The sequence below is a fragment of the Mobula hypostoma genome, chromosome 21, assembly GCF_963921235.1.
Source record: "Mobula hypostoma chromosome 21, sMobHyp1.1, whole genome shotgun sequence".
In the NCBI taxonomy this organism is placed as follows: domain Eukaryota; kingdom Metazoa; phylum Chordata; class Chondrichthyes; order Myliobatiformes; family Myliobatidae; genus Mobula; species Mobula hypostoma.
This window is the reverse complement of record NC_086117.1, coordinates 39,302,085-39,322,489: the sequence shown is the minus strand read 5'-3', so window position 1 is coordinate 39,322,489 and position 20,405 is coordinate 39,302,085. Positions and strand designations below refer to the sequence as shown.

General features: G+C 42.7%; 1 protein-coding gene across 1 annotated transcript; it reads right to left on the bottom strand.

The window, feature by feature from the left end:
- Nucleotides 1-7,741: 7,741 nt before the first annotated feature.
- paxx (PAXX non-homologous end joining factor) lies at nt 7,742-17,897 on the bottom strand. Its single transcript, XM_063073160.1, has 8 exons — nt 17,677-17,897; nt 15,053-15,196; nt 14,101-14,161; nt 12,348-12,397; nt 11,501-11,691; nt 10,058-10,126; nt 8,921-9,020; nt 7,742-7,908 (listed from the first exon to the last, which is right to left on the bottom strand). Exons 2-8 carry the CDS (start codon nt 15,166-15,168, stop codon nt 7,851-7,853), a joined length of 645 nt encoding a protein of 214 aa, XP_062929230.1. The 5' UTR covers nt 15,169-15,196; nt 17,677-17,897; the 3' UTR covers nt 7,742-7,850.
- Nucleotides 17,898-20,405: the final 2,508 nt, after the last annotated feature.

Genomic DNA, 20,405 nt, shown 5'->3' with positions numbered 1-20,405 from the left:
GCGTTCTTTGTGAGCTTCAATTATGCCACGCTGCATGTAAACTATATAAAGCACTGTGTTTTAGATTTGAGCCACCACATTTCTATGAAGGTTTTGCTCAACATTTAGGATGGCAAGAATTGTTGGCTAGTGAAATAGGTTTTCATATTGTTGGATACGGTCAGCAGTGTAGTTGTCAAGGCCTTCAGTGCAACTCTGCCTTCAAGAAGGATTTCACAAAAACAGTAAATGAACTGATGACTCCTGGCACATGCACAGAAGCTGCAGTTTCAACAACTGGATGAAACAGCCGAATTCTTCGCCACTTGGTAAAGTCTCCCACTTCCTCCTCAAAAATGAACCTTACTTTGGCTTGGTAGCATATTGAGTTACTGGAGGAGTATCTGAAAGCTTGGATGTATAAATCTGTATTTAGAGGATTCACATTCAGGTAACTTAATTAAACAGAGAACATCAGCACAATGACACAGCTAGTAGAACCACTGCTTCACAGTACCAGATACCCCGGTTCAATCATGACCTCGGGTATGACCTACAAGTTCTCCCTATGACAGTGTGGGTTTCCCCTTCACATCCCAAAGGTGTGCAGGCTGGTAGTTTTATTGACCACTGTAAATTTCCTGGGTGTTAAGTAGGGAGAATAAGAACGTATAGGATCAATGTAGGATTTCTGTAAACTTGTTGGTTAGTATGGAGTCAATGGGCTGAAGGGATGGTTTCCATGTTGTATCTCTCTGCGATTCCATGACTGAAACTATCTAATGGTTGGAAATCTCCCTCATGGAAGGAAATTGTTCTAGTCTCACAAAGTCTTAACTGAAATGGCCCATCAAGCCTCTCACTTCAGTGGGTACGAGGAGCAAATTTTAATTACGGTCCTTGTGCCCTGACCAAATGAAAAAAAATGCAATATATTGAATGGGAAATCAAATAACCTGCAGATGACAGAAAGCTGAAACAAATGCTGGAAATACTGAACAGATCAGCCGACGTCTATCAAAAAGAGAAACAGATTTCACGCCTTGAGTGGAAACATCAGTCATGGCCATGTGCTGCAAAATTAATTGCTTAACTGGGAATGTTGACCTATGTTTAAAAAAGGGTATACTGTATGGTTACATTAATTGTTAATGTTATTTTTAACAGATTAAGGTATATTTAAGTTTATTTTTGACTACTTCTAAAATCTTTTTGTCTTGATAATATAAATCTACTTGCACTATTTTTTAAATGCTGTAACTATCAGAAGAATTAGAAAACATTTTATATGGTTGGGGCACAATCTACTGTTTATGGTCCATTGGTTAGTATTTCCTGGCATCTCATATGGGTGACCTTTTAGAGGTGTATAAAATCATGAAGAGCATAGAATGATTGCTTTTCTCCAGAGAAAGAAGCTGAAACTAAAGGGTATAGTTTTAAGATGAGAGAGGAAAGATATAAAAGGGATCTTGAGAGTAACTTCATGGAGAGGGTGATGTGTATGTGGAACAAGCTTCCGAAGTCATAGGGTGATACAGATCCCCTTTAAACCAATGAGTCCATGCCAACCAAAATGTCCACCCAGCCAGCATGTATGTATCCAAGTACTTCTTAAACGATTCTATTATACGAGTTTTAACCACTTCCCCAGCAGCTCATTCCATATATAATCTCCACTCTCTGCATGAAAAAGTTGACCCTCAGCTCTCTTTTAAATCTCTCTCAGCCTAAATCTATGACCTCTCGTTCTGGACTCCCCACTACTATCCACCTTATCTTTGCCTCTCATAATCTTAAATATTTTTATAAGGTCAACCCCTTATTGTTTTAGGTTCCAAGGAGGAAAGTCCTAGTATAATTCAGATCATCTGGTTCTGTCAGCAATCTTGTAAGTCTCTTCTACACTCTTTCCACTTTAACACATCTTTCTTACACAGGGTGACCAGAACTGGTCACAGTACTCCAAGTGGAGTCTCATCCTGTGGAGCTGCATTAATGCAACATAATGCCCGAACTTCGATACTCAGTGTCATAGCTACTGAACACCAGCATGCCAAATGCCTTTTTATTACCACACTGTCTACCTGCACATAGTGGCCACTTTATTAGGTACACCTGCACATTAATGCAAATATCTAATCAGCCAATTGTAGCTCAATGTGTAAAAGCTTGCAGACATGGCTCAGAGGTTCAGCTTTGTTCAGAACAAACATCAGAACAGGGAAGTAATGTGATCTAAGTGATTTTGACTATGAATGATTGTTGGTTTAAGTATCTCGGGAACTGCTGATCTCCTTGGATTCCACATTAGCGCTTGCCTGGTGATGTTGTACTTGGCTTACACAGTAGTACTGTGTCCTATCCATCCCTATCATCTTTTCCTTACTTCTTCTGCTGCTAGGTGCTGTGTTCTCTTCCATAAATCGGTGTTGCCAATGGCTTCTGGCCAGCAGACCTGGAGAATTTTTCTCAGACAGCTGTTAATAAAAGTGACACACACAAAATACTGGAGGAACTTAGCAGGCCAGGCAGCATCTATGGAAAAGAGTAAACAGTCGGCATTTATTTCTTTCCATAGATGCTGCCTGGCCTGCTGAGTTCCCCTAGCATTTTGTTTATGTTGCCTTGGATTTCCAGCTTCTGCAGATTTTCTCATGTTTGTGACTAATAAAGGTGTGTACTTTCCTGATGATACTCTTTGTTTTCCTCCAAGTCTCTGCCCTGTACAAAAGAGCTGACTTCATGTTGGAGTAGAACAGCCTGATCTTAGTGTGTTGTGACAGCTCCTTGGAGCATCAGATATACTTGAGCTGGCTGAAGGCTGCTCTGGCTTTACTGATCCTTGCCTTGGCATCTGCATCGGTGCCACCCTGTTGTTGACACTACCCAGGTGGGTGAAAGCTTCTACCTCCTCATTTGGACATCCCTCAAGAGTGACTGAGTGGACACAGGTTGAGTTGAACCAGAGAACTTCAGTTTTCCCTTTGGGGATGTCAAGGCCAACTTGTGTTGATGAGGTTGTCAGGTCTGTTGTTTTTTTCCTGCATCTGCTTGTGGATATCAGACTGGAGAGCTATACCGTCAGCAAAGGCAAGGTCATCCAGCTGTTTCCATAAGGTCTGGTGGATCCCATTCTTTTTTTGTGCATGATCTAGTCTATGATCAGAAGGAACAAGAAAGGTGATATCAGCCATCCTTGTCTGACACCTGAAAGTCGCTGGTGAGCTGCTCTCTGTGGTTAACTCTGCAAGACAAATTCTTGCTCAATCTGACCATCTTGCCTGGTACTCCATAGTGCCGCAGGATTCTGCACAGCGTCACTCTAGTCCTGTTGTTATTCATGACTGCTTTCTTCCACCTCCCCACCTTGACCTTGTGTAATGTTTCAGCTGAGAACCATTCTTCCTCCTGGTTCTTTTCAGTATCTAGTACCCCTTGACATGTTGAGACTAGCATCTCCTTAACGTTCTGCGATTCGTTGTGTCAATCCTCTCCCTGGTGTAGTTCTTGTAAAGCTTGGAATTTGTCGCTGAGGACCAATTTGAATGTTTCCTGGGTCTGCATGTCTCTGTTCATGCAGAATTTCTGCTTCATTGATACTAATTCCATCCAATTCTCCTTCAGATTGAGTTCCATCTTTGCAGCCAAGAGGTTCAACTGCTGCTCCTCTCCTCACTCTGGCATCTTGAAGTGATCTTCTAAAGTTCTTGATGTGGTCTATTTGGTTCTCTGTTATGTGGTCAGGTATACCCAGGTGCTCTTGTGAATTCTTCTGTGGGGGAAGATGCTGCCTTTGGTGACCATGTTATTCAATGTGCACATGTAAGTTAAGAACTCTTCATTCCCACTCCTCATACCCAGTCCACGAGTTGCTATCACGTCTCGTAGCCAGTGCTATCTGGTCCTATTTTTGCATTGAAGTATCTCATAAGTATGTTAATATCTCTCTCAGGATATGCTTCTAGGATGCTCTGGAGTCTGTTGTAGAAAAAGCATCCTTGGTTTCTTTGTCGCCTTTGTTATTTGGCGTGTAACACTATGATGTTCATCGTTGCTCTAAAGAGTCTTGAGGAGAAGCGGAGACCATGGACTTCCCATCCTATCAATGCCTTATATGCTACTTTTGATAGCATGAATGCACTCCTTTTGTGTGTGTGTGTGTGTGTGTGTGTGTGTGTGGGGGGGGGGGGTGTGGTCATCTTCCTCATGCCTTGAATAAAGCAATAGTTTCCCCGTCATCAGCCGCCCCTGGCCCGACTCTATCCATCTTGTCTCGCTGATGCTGAGCAGGCTCAGATTATTGTTCTTCATTTTCGCCGCCATTTGCGTTGTCTTTCTACTTTCATACATGGTCTTTACATTCCATGTTCCACTGGTGATAGCCCTGGATGATAGAATGATGATCAGCACCTTGGCTTCCGTAAATTGCAGCTTTGACCCACACAAATTCATACATCTTCCAGGTGAATATCCTTCCTCTTCCAGGGATGAGTTTCTGTTGGTGTTTCTGTAGCCAGGGTTTTTACTGGATGAGGTTGCTAGCCCCATGCCCAACCCTCCTCCTCCTTTTGCAGCCATCTTGGGACCATCCCTGCTGGAGCTTTCTGTAATCATCCTTGGATAGTTATCTCATGGATTGCATCATTCAGAACACTTCACCCTTCAATTAACATTGCCGCAACAGACTGAAAAAACTGTAGTCACTTGTTCTGTCTCCCAACCAGGTGCCAAACTGATGTAGATGTTTCATAATTTAGTTTGGCACAACATCACGGGCCAATGCATCTGTTCCTGTCCTGTTCTATGTTCTGTAATAAAATCTGCATCACCCCAGGAGCTAAGGTACAACTTCATTCATGGCTAACTGCCAAATATTTTGCTTCCTGCTTGAAAAGCATCAAGTGAGTTCAGATGAACTGCTGGTGTTTTCTGCAGCTGTGTGAAGCTGTCCGTTGTGTTTTAACTGCTTCATTGTGGCAAGAAGACAGAAAAATATCCCTATCAACTATTTCCCTCAAACTGTAATAAACTGTCATTTTTATTGACAGAGCACGATGTATAATTCAACCACTGTTACTGAATATATTGCAAATATTGTGATGCTCTCAGGCAATCCATGACATTTAATGTCAGAAGTACAAAGAGGTTGAAGTTGTCCACCCATAATTTAAAAAAATTACGGAAACAGGAAAACTCTGATTGTTTCCTATCCCTTTGTTCAGGAATCTGACTCAATGCATGCTAGCATCTGTGCTCCCTTTAATACACCCAACTGCTGGTCTTTGCACTCCTGTTATTGATCAGGGTTCTGGGTCCCAAGCTCCCTCCAACATACTGACCCCTTTCTGTACTCCCTCCAATACAATCCACCATCCCTCCCCATTTCTGTGTCTTCTCCAACCTATGGTAAACCAATCCTGAGCTCCCTCTAACACATTGGATACCTGGTTCCTGCACTCCTTTTCAACTCACCTCACTCGTCACCCACGTGGCCTTGATGTGGGTTCCGCTGGAAAATGTATCTTCCTACTGTGCTGAGCAACATCTAAAAAATAATGTCTGTTGAACGTATGTTGGAGTATTGTTGTAATAACATCCAATAGTCACGGGTGGTAGAGCCATTGTCAGATACCCAGCTTCAATCCTGTCCTCTGTTGCTGTCTGTGAAGTTTCCCCGTTCCCTCGGTGACTGACTTTCTTCCGATGTTCTGATTTCTTCCATATCCCAGAGATATGCGGGTTGGTAAGTTAATTGGCCACTGTAAATTGCCACTAGTGTATAGGTAAGTGGTAGAATCTGAGGGGAGTTGAATAGAATGTGGGTGGGGGGGGGGGAGAATAAAATGTGACTAGGGTAGGATTAGGGAAAATGGATGTTCAATGATGATGTAGATTCAGTGGGCCGAAGGGCTTACTTCCATGCTGTATCTCCCTGTGACTCTACTTCCAATAAAATCTACCAGTCTGGCACCACAGCAGTCCCAAGTGTGCAGGATTAATGGTGTTTGTTTATAGAGTAAAGCCTGTCTTTAACAATATGTATTACAGTAGGCCTGGAAGTTTCAATGTATTGTAAATACTAATTGTGAAAGTTAGTTGGAGATTTTGTGTCATGGATGAATGGCTATATCTATGATACCGATTTGGTCTTTGTCCCAACACATGAAATTAGTGTTGCACACTCTCATACTCACGGAGCAACTAAGCCGTTGGCGGCAGTCCTGGATGCCAATGTGTTAGCTACTATGTTTTCTTTCTTGGATTAAAGTGGCTAAAATACCCACTTCAATGAAAAATAGCCGGACGGTCCTTATTCCAAAATCTGACAAGGGAAAATTAAAGCCTGTGGACAATTGGCACCCTATCACCATTGGATCAATCCTACTGAGGTTTTTCTCAAAGATATTGGCCAAGAGGTTGATGAATACCATTGTCTTATATTGTCATCAGAAAGGATTCGTCATAGCGTGGTACTTGGATCAGAAAGAAATTAGCAAGTTGGACTTCACATGAAGACTGCAGTGTGGAGCGTTGATATAGGAGGATCAAGTGTTTGGGGAAGGGGTGTAGATAAGATAGGGAACCAGCTGTGCAATGGAAGGGCTGTGTCAGGAAACAACTGTACAGCAGAGGCTTTGGGGCTTGGAGAGCTGTTGAACTTCGGAGGGGATAGGCTCAGGGAACCACTTTATGTTACACCAGAGGCAGTTGTTCCCTGGAAGAGATAGGAGACCAGTTGCACGTCAGAGAGGGTGGGTTCAAGGGACCAGTCGAATACTGGGGGAACCTAGTGTCAGAACTGAGCATCAGAGTGTATCAGGTTGAGAGACAAACTATATATTGGAGGGATTAGGGGAGGTGACAGGATGGGGTGGGAGTACGGAAAGACAAAGAGGGGAGGTCTCGAGGGATTTGTGTTGTTTTTATCTACCTCCAGCTTGCTAGGTGGCACTGTAAGGAAAGGATTTGTTGTCCCAGAAGTGCCAAAGGCAGGAACACTTGGTCTTGTGACTTTCCTGCAGTCAACATGGAACGTTCCTTTCAACAATGAAATGATTATACATGCAACTTATATCTTCTGCTGGATTAGATAAAGGCTGGATTGATGGTGAGGTCATGGAAAGCATTGTTCTATTCTTCAAATTACTCCTCGAGATCTTTTCCATCTTCTTAAGAAGGCAGTTGGACCTCAGTCCTAAGGCCCATTTGAAGTGTTATTTGTGTAATGACTGACCATTCCCTCTCCCAGGACAACCAGGCCCCTATCTTGCTGGGCTATTAATCACGTACCACTCATTCTTCACTATTATCAAAATTTACTGTACTGCAAACCTCAGAGTGATTCTGTCTCCCATACTTACAGAACAGAACAAATGCACACTGTGAAGCAATGATTTTAGTTATCGCTCTTTAATTTAAAATTCCTCATCAAATAGCTATTCATGAATTGTTAAACAAGTATATTTAAATTGTATGTAATAACAAAAATAGGTTATGGCAGAGTGCATTTAATAATAAATATCTTCATCCAACTCATTTTTAATCCAGGCAACACACATCAAAGTTGCTGGTGAACGCAGCAGGTCAGGCAGCATCTCTAGGAAGAGGTACAATCGACGTTTCAGGCTGGGACCCTTTGTCAGGACTAACTGAAGGAAGAGCTAGTAAGAGATTTGAAAGTGGAAGAGGGAAGAAACTGGTGAAGGGTCCCGGCCTGAAATGTCGACTGTATCTCTTCCTAGAGATGCTGCCTGGCCTGCTGCGTTCACCAGCAACTTTGATGTGTGTTGCTTGAACTTCCAGCATCTGCAGAATTCCTCGTGTTTGCGTCATATTGAATCCAGTTCAGTTTGTTTTTAGTGGGAACTTCACTCGTTCTCATCAAGGCTGTTGTCTTCAAAGCTCACTCCAGTGGGAGCTTTATTTCTGAAGAAAAGACAAGTGATGATTTGCATCCAATGCACAGAAGGTACAATACTGCCAATGGAGTTACGCACTTGCAAGTGCACAGTCTGGAACGAAGTGTCGGGGACAGGTAGCATACATAAAAGGACAATCCAGACACATGCATCTATAGAAACTAGATCACAAAGCATCAATCATTTCTACATTATATGATTCAGTTTCTGAAAAAAGCAATTAATAAAATGAAGACTTCATATCATGACTTCTCCCCCACCACACACCAGTCAACTCTTGCTCTAAACCCAGGTAACAATGGACAGGCCAACTCCTCTGTCTCTCTGCCCTGCAGCCTGCAACAGACTGAGATGCAACCCTGCCTATAACTGATTTCCCTAATACACTGTGTACTGGTGTAGGGTATTGTAATGGGTGGAAATATAAGCATAATTCACAACTACCGACATTGAGTTGGGGTTCACCTTCTGAGGCTGGCCTGACATGACGTAATTACGTGAAATTTACTTTTACCTTGCTTTACATTCTGTGTTTGGAGGACAATAAAGGAGTTTTTATGGTTTCCCTTGAATTCACTGTAAAATGCCTCTGCCGTTTTATTTATGAAAACTTACACTAGTCGGGGTGCAAAGAAAAGGAATCCCATGTCAGTACAACAAACACCTACCAGTGGACAGCACCTTTAAAAGCTAAACATTTGTAGCAGTATAATGGGATAAAAGAATGAGCAGAATTTGTATCGCCCCTCCCTGTCTCTGCTACCTCTTACTGCCCTCCTTCAGTGTTGGTTTTGCTTCCCTTTCCTTGCTCCACCAGTAGCAAGTCTTCCACCTGCAGCCCAGACAGTAACGTCTGGAATTTCCATTCTAAACCTCTCCACCTCTCCTCCTCCACAATGCTCCAACGCCTAACTGGCTGATATTTTGACCACTTGTCCTAGCACCTCTTTAGCCAATTGATTACTGGCCTAAATGCTGGAAAAGCCTGCCAAGCAGAAATACAGAAATAAGTTGGTTACCTCTTCCTGCCTGGATTTATCAGGGACTCTCCAGCCAGTCTTTTCCTGGCCACTTGTGAAGATCCAGGCTCATTATTCTTCATCTTGGAGTCAAATTCAGCTAAGGAGCACAGGACACTATTAGAACAGGAAATATGTTTATGCTTGTGTTTGTCTGAGGGTTGGGGTGTGTCTGTGTGTGTGTGTGTGTGAGAGAAAGAGAGAGAGAGAGAAAGAAAGAAAAGGTTGTGTGAGTGTAGGAGGATAGTATTTCTGTGTGTGGAGGTTGCCAGTGTGTATATGTGTGTGTGTGTTGGTGTGCATATGCATGTTTGTATGAAATTGATGAATCTCTGGATTTCTCTGCCCTGGAAAACTGCAGAGGCTGGATCACTGAAGTATTTAAAGAGAATGAAGAAAATATTTGAAAAATCAGGGAATTTATTGAGCACTGGCACATTAGGAGGAGTTGAGGTTTGGGGTTAGATCACATTGAATAGTGGGGCAGGCTTGAGGGACCAGGTGTGTGTGTGTGTGTGTGTGTGTGGTAGCACTCTTGCATAGCTCAGGTTGAAAACATGACTGAGGCAATACCGTACTGTTCTAGATGCTGCCATTGAGATGGCAAACTGTCCTCCAAACCTTATGAGATCAACGTAAAAGGTACCAGAGCCCTAATCAAAGAGAGGTAGCAATGATTTCTTGCTGGTATCCCAATTAATACGCATCTTTCCTCAGTCATTTGCTCGTTATTATCCTTTGAGCTAATTGATATAATTTTTCCACGATCTAATTGTAAACTTTTTAGTATATTTTCTTTTCTTGCTGGTGGTTTGATGTTTATTTTTAGAAGCTTTTTGTATGACACATGGCTCCGGGGTTGTACACCTAATGGGTTCTTTCTTTCTCTCACTTTTCTGCTTAGTAGGTTTTTTTGTTATCACAAAATTTTTTTTTCAATCTTTAAGATAATGTCTTTTTTGAGACATTGTAAGTGTTGTTACTTCAATGTAGTCATGTTATTTTTTCTGTATAATACAACAATAAAGAGATTTGAAAAGAAAAAAAAAGTAAAGTAATTTTTATGTCTTGCAGTGCACTGCTGCCACAGAACAACATAGAGCATGTCGTTGATAATAAACCAGATTCTGATCTTACCTGTTAGGAACATCCTTTGTGTTCTCTGCATCATATTCCCCAAGTCTATAGCATTGCTTTCTTCAAACACTAAAGGGTCAAAGAATAGTTTTAAAATATCACCTTCAGTGTTCCTCAGGCCCCTTCCCCACAGTGTGATAGCAAAGAATGGCGTCCGTTATTTGCACATTCATCACGAGCATCTCCAGGTGATAAAAGATCACTTAACTCAGCCGGAACGGGGTTAAAATGACCAACTCCTTAGGAACACACACAAGATGCTGGAGTGCAGTCCTGATGAAGGGTCCTGGCCCGAAACATTGGCTATACTCTTTTCCTGAAAAGCTGCCTGCCTGCTGAGTTCCTCCAGCATTTTGCATGTGTTGCGTGGATTTCCAGCATCCGCATATTTTCTCTTGTTTGTGTTTGAACTCCTTAAGAAGGAAGATTAATCCATACTGTACTCCTGAAATTAGCTTTTAAAAAACTTCCATCAGGTTTGACCTGATACAGCTTCAGAGTCCATTCAATTCAATGGAGCGCAACAGTTGTAAGGGCCAAGGGAAATTACATATTTTTTAATTAATTGCCTTTCTCAAACAAATATTTTAAGTGTTTAAACATGTTTTGAGAGTTTACTAGGTCATGATTTTTTTATTCTTTCATAGTAGTTATTGTTAATAATGTTTCTGACTACCCGGCACATTCAGAAACATTCAAAGCCCTCATCAGATTTGCCAGTGGGCTAAATTAGAGTGGGATGGCTGAAGCAAACCTTAATGTTCTTTGCTGCTGCTTCAAAGATGCGGGTTGTTCTGGTATTGCATTGTATAAGTCCCTGCTGCCATGTATGGCCACAACATTTATGATCAATGTGTACTTTGTAAGCTCATTCACATTAACAGACCTGGGAAAGGATGTAAGTCAACAGTGACCGATGATGTTCAGTGCTGGCAGTAAATCTGACCTTTAGACTAATTGAAAATTGGAATATTTCAGGATTTTGGAAATATTTAAGAAAATATGAGTTTCTTTCAGTCTTGTTGCCACATGGTACAGCAGATTGGAGCAAGGGAAGAATTAGTGCAGTACTGCTTTAAATCTCTCACTTGCTGTTAATAACTTGTAAGGACAGAATCCAGGAAACAAATCATCTCCCAACCTCCATTCAAAGTTCAAAGTGCAAGGAACATTAAAAGCCATAACAAAGTGAACTGCAGTTACATTGTCAATTCAACAGAGAAACATCATTCACCAGGATGATCATCCCCTCTGTCACGGTTTATTAGGAAAACGTAGTTCAAACTGCAAGTTCCTTATGTGTTCTAAAATGGCAAGGGGTTGACCAGCTGATCAAAACAACCTCCGATTCCAACCCCCTCCTGCCAAATACAGGAATGTATAGAGTTTTTCTTCTTTTCCATCCCCTTCCCTACAACTCCTGACCAACCCTTTCCCCCGTACCTTTTATTTGCTTTTGCAGGGTATGCACTTGGTCCACCAAATGAAACATCACAGACTGGAGCTCCATTTTTGTCTCAGAAATGGGTAACTTGTACAGGTCAAAAATTAGATCCTGGCCATCCTGGCTAAGTTTGAGTATAATTGTGTTGTCCAGAACGGTAAGATTGACTGCATCCGTCAGGAAAGCTTCTCTATGGGATGACATAAGTTAGTGTAATGGGATCTGTAACATCCACCCCTCATTTTACCAAAGCTGACATTGCAATTCATTGTGACTACTTGCAATGATACGCCTGATCTTCTCACTGATATGACACTGATGATACAGCCATTCAGTTCCCACAGATATTTCTCTCATAATTACAGGACCTTTCAGAAACACTAGGTCCTTGTTAGTGGCAAGGGATAGGGATGCAGACTTGCCAAGGGTAACAAAAGAACACAAGTACTTGAAACGATGAAATGGCTGGAGTGAGACCCTGTGGTCAACACCTGCATAGATACAACAACTTCCACATATGCTTCATTTGGAAGTTTGAACAGGTAACAGCAAGCAGAAATATATGAGCACTCTGGATGCAGACTTACTCACATTCCTGACCCGATTCTGGGTTGCCACAATCAAGAACTCTCACCCCCACCCCCAACCACAAGGGCTGTGGATGCTGGGAGAATTGGAGCTTTAGATCTTGGTAGATCTTTGTTTAAATTTCAAGGAATATGGAGTTATGAGTCACAGATCATATCATCTAGTCAATTGCAAGGACAAGGTCAAGGGAGGAAAGTTCAACATCTTTTCTAGATTGTAAACAACATTCCTTTTCCCTAAGGAGCAACGGGTACCCACCTGGTTCTAATGTGATATTCGTCAGTGGTTTTTATCCCATGTGCAGACTTCTGCAAAAATAGAGGAAAAATATATTTGCGTTTTTGGACATTAACAACAGAACAATAGAGGAGTCAATAATCAAACGATAGTGAAAATAAATTGAGCATTGGAGGCAAAAGACACTGTTAGGTTGTCAAGGTACAAGATTAAACATATCATGTGCATCATCCATCATGTGCTGCAGGATCAAATGAGCTCCATTAACTCCACAGTCAACCCCCATCACAGTTATATGTTGACGGAGAGAAACTCCTCTGGAGAGTAAACAGCAATGAGTAAAGCTAATATACCTTAAACAAAAGTGAAAGTGACAGAGTCATTATTTGGTTCACTAAGTTTGCCCATATGGCAAATTACTGCAGAATACTGCAAATGGACAGGGACCAGTCCCTCAAGTAAAGGTACCCTACTGTTCTTTGCCTTACGAGGACACGCCATTGACTATAGTGAGTTGTTTTTAATGAAATTAGAATTAGTATCAGCAAAACATAAGTAATTGCTGTCAAAAGGATTCTTAATAGAAATAGGCATAATTTACATGGTATGCATTCTCCGTAAGACCATCAAGTGAAGGAGTAGAATGAGGCCATTCGGCCCATTGAGTCTTCTCCGCCATTCAGTCATGGGTGATTTTATTCAACCCCCTTTTCTTGCTTTCTCCCTTGTAACCCTTAACCCTCTTACCAATCAACAACCTATCAATCTCTGCCTTAAATACCACCAATGGCTTGGCATCCTCAACCCTCTGTGGTAATGAATTCCACAGATTCATCACCATCAAGCCAAATAAGATCCCCCTCATCTCAGTTTTAAAGGAATATCCCTTTTTTTTGAATCCTAGGCTCTCCTGTAAATGGCAGTGTTCCACACCCATTCTAACGAGGAGTACAGAAAAATAAGGAGGAATGGGAGGGGTGGGACTGATGGAGTTACTGTCTGAGGATTTATGGGCTGAATAGCTTCTTTAAAGTGTAGCAGAGAGCAAGCAGTAGCTGTGAAAGGAGAGAATGAATGACCAAAAGACCCAACCACTAACCACAGCAACCACTTATTTCTGCCGACATGGCACCAGAATATGTGGATTCCGGATCGGTCTCCACAGTCACCTGAGATGCCATCAACAGACAACCTCTTAGGAGAACATCATGCTTGACTCAAGTAATCGTATTACCACTACGTAAAATATCACTTTGGGAAGTCATCAGATCTATGGAATCACTTATCCAGTATCATTACCTCTTCACTTCCTCATGAATATAAGCATCTCATTTGTAAGACTTCCAATATATCTCGATTTGAGCCAATGCTACCTGCAGTCAGTTGACCATGTTAAGTTCTTTTATTGATGGTGGCTCCAGAATCCTGCTCCTTGTGCCATCTGGTGGACATGTCCTTGATGTGCACAGCGATAATTTACACAGAACTATAGAGCAAATTTGAGAGAAAAGCAAAGCCAGAAGGTTGGACACCAGGATTACAGATGATAGGCAGAAACGATGCACTTAATACACAGATGTTAATGGTATGCCTTTACACACACACTCTCCCTCTCCCTCCCTCCCCCTCTCTCTCTCTCTCTCTCTCTCTCTCTCTCTCTCTATATATATATATATATATATATATATATAGCCAGCAGTCAATAGATTAGAATCTGCTCAAGTTTTCCTTCATAGCAGTCCATCATTAGAACAATTACATTAGAACTACTTACATGCCCCTGCAGCTTTTGCTGATTGAAAGCTGTGCTCCAAACATCCACAACGTTGGTAACACTGAGAAGGAAAGGTGCACAGTTGTGTCAGTATTTGATCTTAGAGAGTCACACATGTGAAAGTGAAACGAGACAATGGAGGGAGTGTGGAGCAAATGGAATCCCTTCCACCCAGGGTCCTCATTAAGGACCAGCTCAAACTGTCAGATTTTACTTGTGAAAAATCTCCTTCAAATACCATAAACCTATCTATTTAATCACCAAATTAATTTCTCAGTGGCTCTGCAGAACTGGAAACGGGGAAGAGTCAGCAGATGAGGTGGGGGTGGGGGTGGGTGAAGAGGGTGAGAATGGGAGTAAAAAGGTTAACCTACAAAAATCTGGCGTGGACTTGATGGCCTGAATGGCTTTCTTTTCAACCCCAAAAATTTCATGATTCTAAGGAAAGCTCTCTTCCAAGTATCCTTTGGATCTACCCATACTCAAATTTCCTGCACAACCCTATCAATAAAAAGGAGACTGAGGGTAGAAAAAAATGGAAAGAAAAAGAAGATTTGAAGCAATCCAGAGTTTCGAGAGGAAAGTGATCCATGGCGATAGCTATTCAACTTCTGTAACATATTAGTAGTTAATATATTCAGAAATCAGTTGATAGTTTACATATATGACACTGGAATCCAGAACAATGAAGAGGCAGTGACAGGAGGGCCATTTATTCTAACCTCAATTCTCATTGATTTAGTTTTCCTAAATTCAAGGAAGGTTTATGAGATTGGAAAATAGTGAATATAACTCTTTTATTCAAAAAGGGTGGGAAACAGAAAGCAGGAGGCAATTGGCTAGTTAGCCTAATATACACCATAGTGAACTGCAAATGGTGACTGGGCCCTAGAATCTGCACAATTGGTAATTATTCCTTTCATTGTAATGACCTTGTCTCTCACGGTCTTACCAGAGATTGAAGATACGTGGACCAGGGACCGTGTAACAAAGGTACCTCTGGTGGTTCTGAGGGAGTCTGTGGATATGAAAACATCTGACACGAGAGTGGCACTCCAGTTTATCCATTATTCAGTAGCTGTGTACTGAAAAGTCCCTGCAGACATGACAGAGCACAGTCAGGACAGCCATACAGAAGTAGTAACCAGCAGCTCATTCTGCTTTAGGTAGCACAGCAATGTATAAAGTGACAAGACAGAGCACATGGTGGAATAAGTAAACCCAGAGTATTTTTATGCTTATTTATTATTTTCCAGAATGTGGGCATCTTTGGCAAGATCACCATCTATTGCCTATCATTAACAGCCCCAGAGAAGACAGTACTTAAGAAGTGGCAGGACATTCCCAAACCAAGCTGGTGCAGGGTGTGGTGATATCCCCAATTACCCACTGTCTTTCTCCTTGATGGTAGAAGGTACATGTTTTGTAACACGCTCTGAGAGCAATCTATTTGAGTAGCTGTGGTGCATCTTGAAAGTTTATGTGCTGCAGTCAATGTACACCAGGGGTGGAGGGAATCATTTTTTAGAGTGTGGGTGGTGGTACTTGTGTGTTTGTTGAACACCTAAAGTTGAGTTCATACAGGACTATGCAGAGAACTCTATCACTCTCCTGGCCTGTGCCTTGTCGTTAGGGGAAGGGGTTTGGGATGTCAGGGGATGAGTCAGTAATCATAGGCACGGTATCTAAAACCTGGATGAAGGGAGGTGGTGTGGGTTTGAAAGCGAGAGACAGCAGCATTATAGATACACAAAATGATGGTGAAGCTCAGCAGGTTGACTGCAAGTGTCGACAGTTCATTCATTCATTCATTTCTATAGTTGCTGCCTGACCGGTGGAGTTCCTCCAGCATTTTGTGTGTGTGGCTTTGGATTTCCAGCATCTGCAGACTGTCTTGTGTTTAGGGTTATAGATAGCAGATATAGGACAGACTGTTTGCAGAAATAGAGCTAGTTCGGGCTCTCAAGGGCCAGCTGTCTGGACATTTGGGGAAATGACAGTTTTGCTTTCCAACATTGTGCATTTCTGTTAAAGCCAGGGTACTTGAAATGACCATAAAGGGACTGAGCAATAAGGTGCACTCAGTGGCCACTTTATTAGGTACTGATGTGCACCTGCTCGTTAATGCAAATAACTAATCAGCCAATTATGTGGCAGTGACTTGTTGCATAAAAGCATGCAGATATCGTCAAGAGGTTCAGCAGTTGTTCAGACCAAACACCAGAATGGGGAAGAAATGTGATCTAAGTAACTTTGACCATGGAATGACTGTTGGTGTCAGATGGGGAGGTGTGAGTATCTCAGAAACTGCAGATCTCTTGGGATTTCACACTCAACAACCTCTAGAGTTTACAGAGAATGGTGCAAAAAACAATCAAAAGAAAAACATCCAGTGAGCAGCAGTTCTGTGGGCGGAAACACAATGTTAACGAGAGAGAACAGAGGACGATAGCCAGACTGGTTCAAGCTGACAGGAAGGCGACAGTAATTCAAGTGTGTTACAACAGTGGTGTTAAGAAGAGTATCCTCACGTCAAACCTTGAAGTGGTTGGACTACAGCAACAGAAGACCGCGAACGTACAGCAGCTGGTACCTAATAAAATGGCCACTAAATGTACTCAGTTGCCAACAATGCTCCGTTTGGAGCAAGTAGGGATAGGGGGTAACGGGTTCCTGTGGATTTAGTGTCAGTACTACTGTTTTTCATGCTATATATAAAGTGCAAGTGTATATGTATAATGTTCACTTGGGGATAATGCAATAGGTGGTAACACGGTAAATAATGAAGGCACGGCAACTGCTGATGCCAGCGGGTTGCAGGCTAGCTGCCGAAATGCGCGGACAAATGGCAAATATTACGAGCCGATACTGTGATGCTGAGAGGACACATCAGTGATGTAACCTGGGGTCATCGGGTGTTTCGGGTCTTTCCACATCAGACACCCTTGCCCAGTTGACCCAGCCAGGGTTGATCAAGCCGCAGCTTGGTCTATGGGTCACACCTCTTGATCCTTAGCCATCGTGAGGCTCACTCAGCAGCCTCTGTGACGGTCCTGATGGCTCTTCTCTTGGCGGCCCTCGTAATGCCACGGAGCGAATGGGTTCTGCACAGTGAGCAGCCAGCAACACTTCTACATCCCACCTCTATAGGTTCGCACCGCGCCCTCCACCCCTGTCTCTACCACTGATCTACCAGCTCCTGGTACAGTATTTGGCTTTCTTGCGCTCAAACGCCTCTACAATCCGGTCTTTCCAAGGAGTAGTCAATTCGACCATGTCCACCAGCATTGAGGTTTCTGACAGAATGACCATGTCAGGCCTCCGAGATGATGATGCGATGAAGTAAGGGAAATTTAATTGCTTGGCCAGATCGACTTTCAGTTGCCAGGCAGACGCCGCGGCGATCAAGCCTGCCGGTGATCTGGGTTGAGGCTGGGGTTGGTCCCCAGCGTTGACAAAGGCTACGGGCTTTCTGGGTTGGCGGAGGTACCTACTAAACACTATAATTAAGTTCCACAACTATTTATGAATTGTCTCGTTACTCTGATCTCCACTATCTGCATCTTTGTTACTCACTGTGCCAACAGACAGTGACTTCGCCTCACTAACGCCGCAGGGTCCTTGCGCTGGTCGCAGCAGCAGCTTGTCAGCGTTCCTGTCGCCTCGGGATCCCTCCTCCGGAGCCGTACCGGCAACCGGTGAGTCCCGATTTAACGATCTGTCAAACTACTCCTCATGAGTCAAGGAGGAGGAAAAACTGAGGGAGGATTCCTTCGTAGTAAAGTCCAAGTATTTTTTCTGTATAGCACCATCTACTGAATTGGGAGTACGAGAAAATTGGGACGTTGTGCAATTCCTGCCTTGTGACATAAACATGACGTTGAAACACAAAGCTAGGCTTGCCCAGGGTCCTGTGAAGTTTGCGCGCTGTTTTAGACCAGCAGTTCAATCCCACTCTCGCTCTTTAGTTTAGAACAGAGAACAGTACAGCAGAGAACAGGTCCTTTAGCAGACAATGTTTTGCCGACTCTTTAATTTACTCCAAAATCAATCTAACCACTCCCTCCACATAGCCCCCCATTTTTCTTTCATCTATGTGTCTATCTAAGATGCTCTTAATGTATCTGCATCTAAGTTATGACAATTTAACTGTTTTAAAGTAATTGTGAGATTCCTCTTTTTCAAGCAACTAGGTTAGGGTTAAATCGGGGTTGTAGGGGGTTGCTGGGTGGACGCTGTTTCTCTAAACAAAACTAAAACAACCAATTAGTGTAAAACCTCACTGTTACCAGATTTATATAAAACTAATCCAAGTATTCCTGTGGGCGACCGCATTGGATGTTTCACATCTGACAACCACCCCGAGTTATCTTGACTTTTCAGCGACACTTCATTTTGGTCTGCAGAGGCAGTCTGACCAGGGGATCTGTGAGGAGAAAACTAAATGAATGACTGGTTACTCCATTCTCGGTTACAGCCACCAGGTCTGGCATTACTGCAAAATAAATTTTGAATTGGTCTCACTTTAAGGACTCTTTATCTCATTATCTAATGCTCTTGTTATTTATTGCTGTTTATTTATATTTGTTTTTGCAGTTTGTTGTCTTCTGCACTCTGGTTGATCTTTCATTGATCCTGTTATAGTTGCTAGTCTATAGATTTACTGAGTATGCCCACAGAAAAATGAATCTCAGGGTTATATATGGTACTAGCCTACAAAGTACCCAGGATATCTTTAGGAAGCAGTTTCTCAGAAAGGCAGCGTCCATTATTAAGGATCTCCAGCACCCGGGGCATGGCCTTTTCTCACTGTTACCATCAGGTAGGAGGTGCAGAAGCCTGAAGGCACTTACTCAGCTATTCAGGAACAGCTTCTTCCCCTCTGCCATATGATTCCTAAATAGACATTAAATCCGTGGACACTACCTCACTTTTTAAAAATATACAATATTTCTGTTTTTTGCACGTTTTAAAAAATCTATTCAATACATGTATACTGTAATTGATTTACATGTTTATTCATTTTTTTTCTTCTATATTATGTATTGCATTGAACTGCTGCTGCTAAATTAACAAATTTCATGTCACATGCCGGTGATAATAAACCTGATTCTGATTCTGGTGACATACATGTACTGTGATAATAAATTTACTTTGTACTTTGCTTTGTGAGTGATTGTATGCAGCATCTATGGAGAGGGTAGTCAAATCACAACCAAGAGAAGATCTGCAGATGCTGGAAATCCGAGCAACATGCACAAAATGCTGGAGGAACTCAGTAGGTCAGGCAGCATCTATGGAAAAAAGTGCAGTTGACATTTTGGGCCGAAACCCTTCGCCAGGACTGAAGAGAAAAAGCTGAGGAGCTGATTTGAAAGGTGGGGGGAGGGGAGAGAGAAACGCCAGATGATAAGTGAAACTTGGAGGGAGAGGGATGAAGCAAAGAGCTAGGAAGTTGATTGGTGACAGAAGGCCATGGAAGAAAGAAGGAGGAGGAGCACCAGAGGGAGGCGATGGGCTGGCAAGGAGATAACATGGGACAGCAGCATGAGAAATGTCGACTGTATTTTGCCATAGACACTGCCTGGCCTTCTGAGTTCCTCCAGCATTTTGTGTGTATTGAGAGGGTAATTCATGTTTCTGTTATTCACATTAATTTAAATGCAGAGAGAGATGTAGAGGGATGCAACAAAGAAGCATTCCCTTTATCCACTGGATCTGCACTGACTATCAATCACCCATTTATAGTAATCTACAGGACATTTTTTTTGTTCTCCCCCCCCCCCCCACCAAGATTGCTCCAACCACCTACACATTGGGGCCATTTTACAGCAGTCAATTAACCTTTCAGCCTGCACATCTTTGGGATGTGGGAGAAAGACAGAACACCTGGAGAAAACCCACGACTCACAGAGTGAACGTGCAAACTCTGCACAGACACCAGTGGACAGAAATGAACTTGGGTCTCTGGTGCTGTGAGTTGACAGCTCTACTAATCATGGTATGGCGATGCGCTTACTGCATTTATTTTTTTTTGGTGTGTGCCTGCGTACGTGCGAGTCTGTGCACGTGCGTGCATGCGCATCTGTGTGCGCATGTCTGTGCGTGCGTCCGTGATGATGAATTTTTCATGGCTTTTTCCAAGGCGCAGAGTGAGAGAGAGAGAGAGAGAGAGAGACTGTGTGGTACGCCACTCTTCACACGGACATTTTCGCAGTATTTTCCCTTTGTTTTACAAGGTCGAGATGCGGTCTCAACACTCAACCCGGCGCGGATGGAAAGCATGCTCGGGGGCAGACCAGACT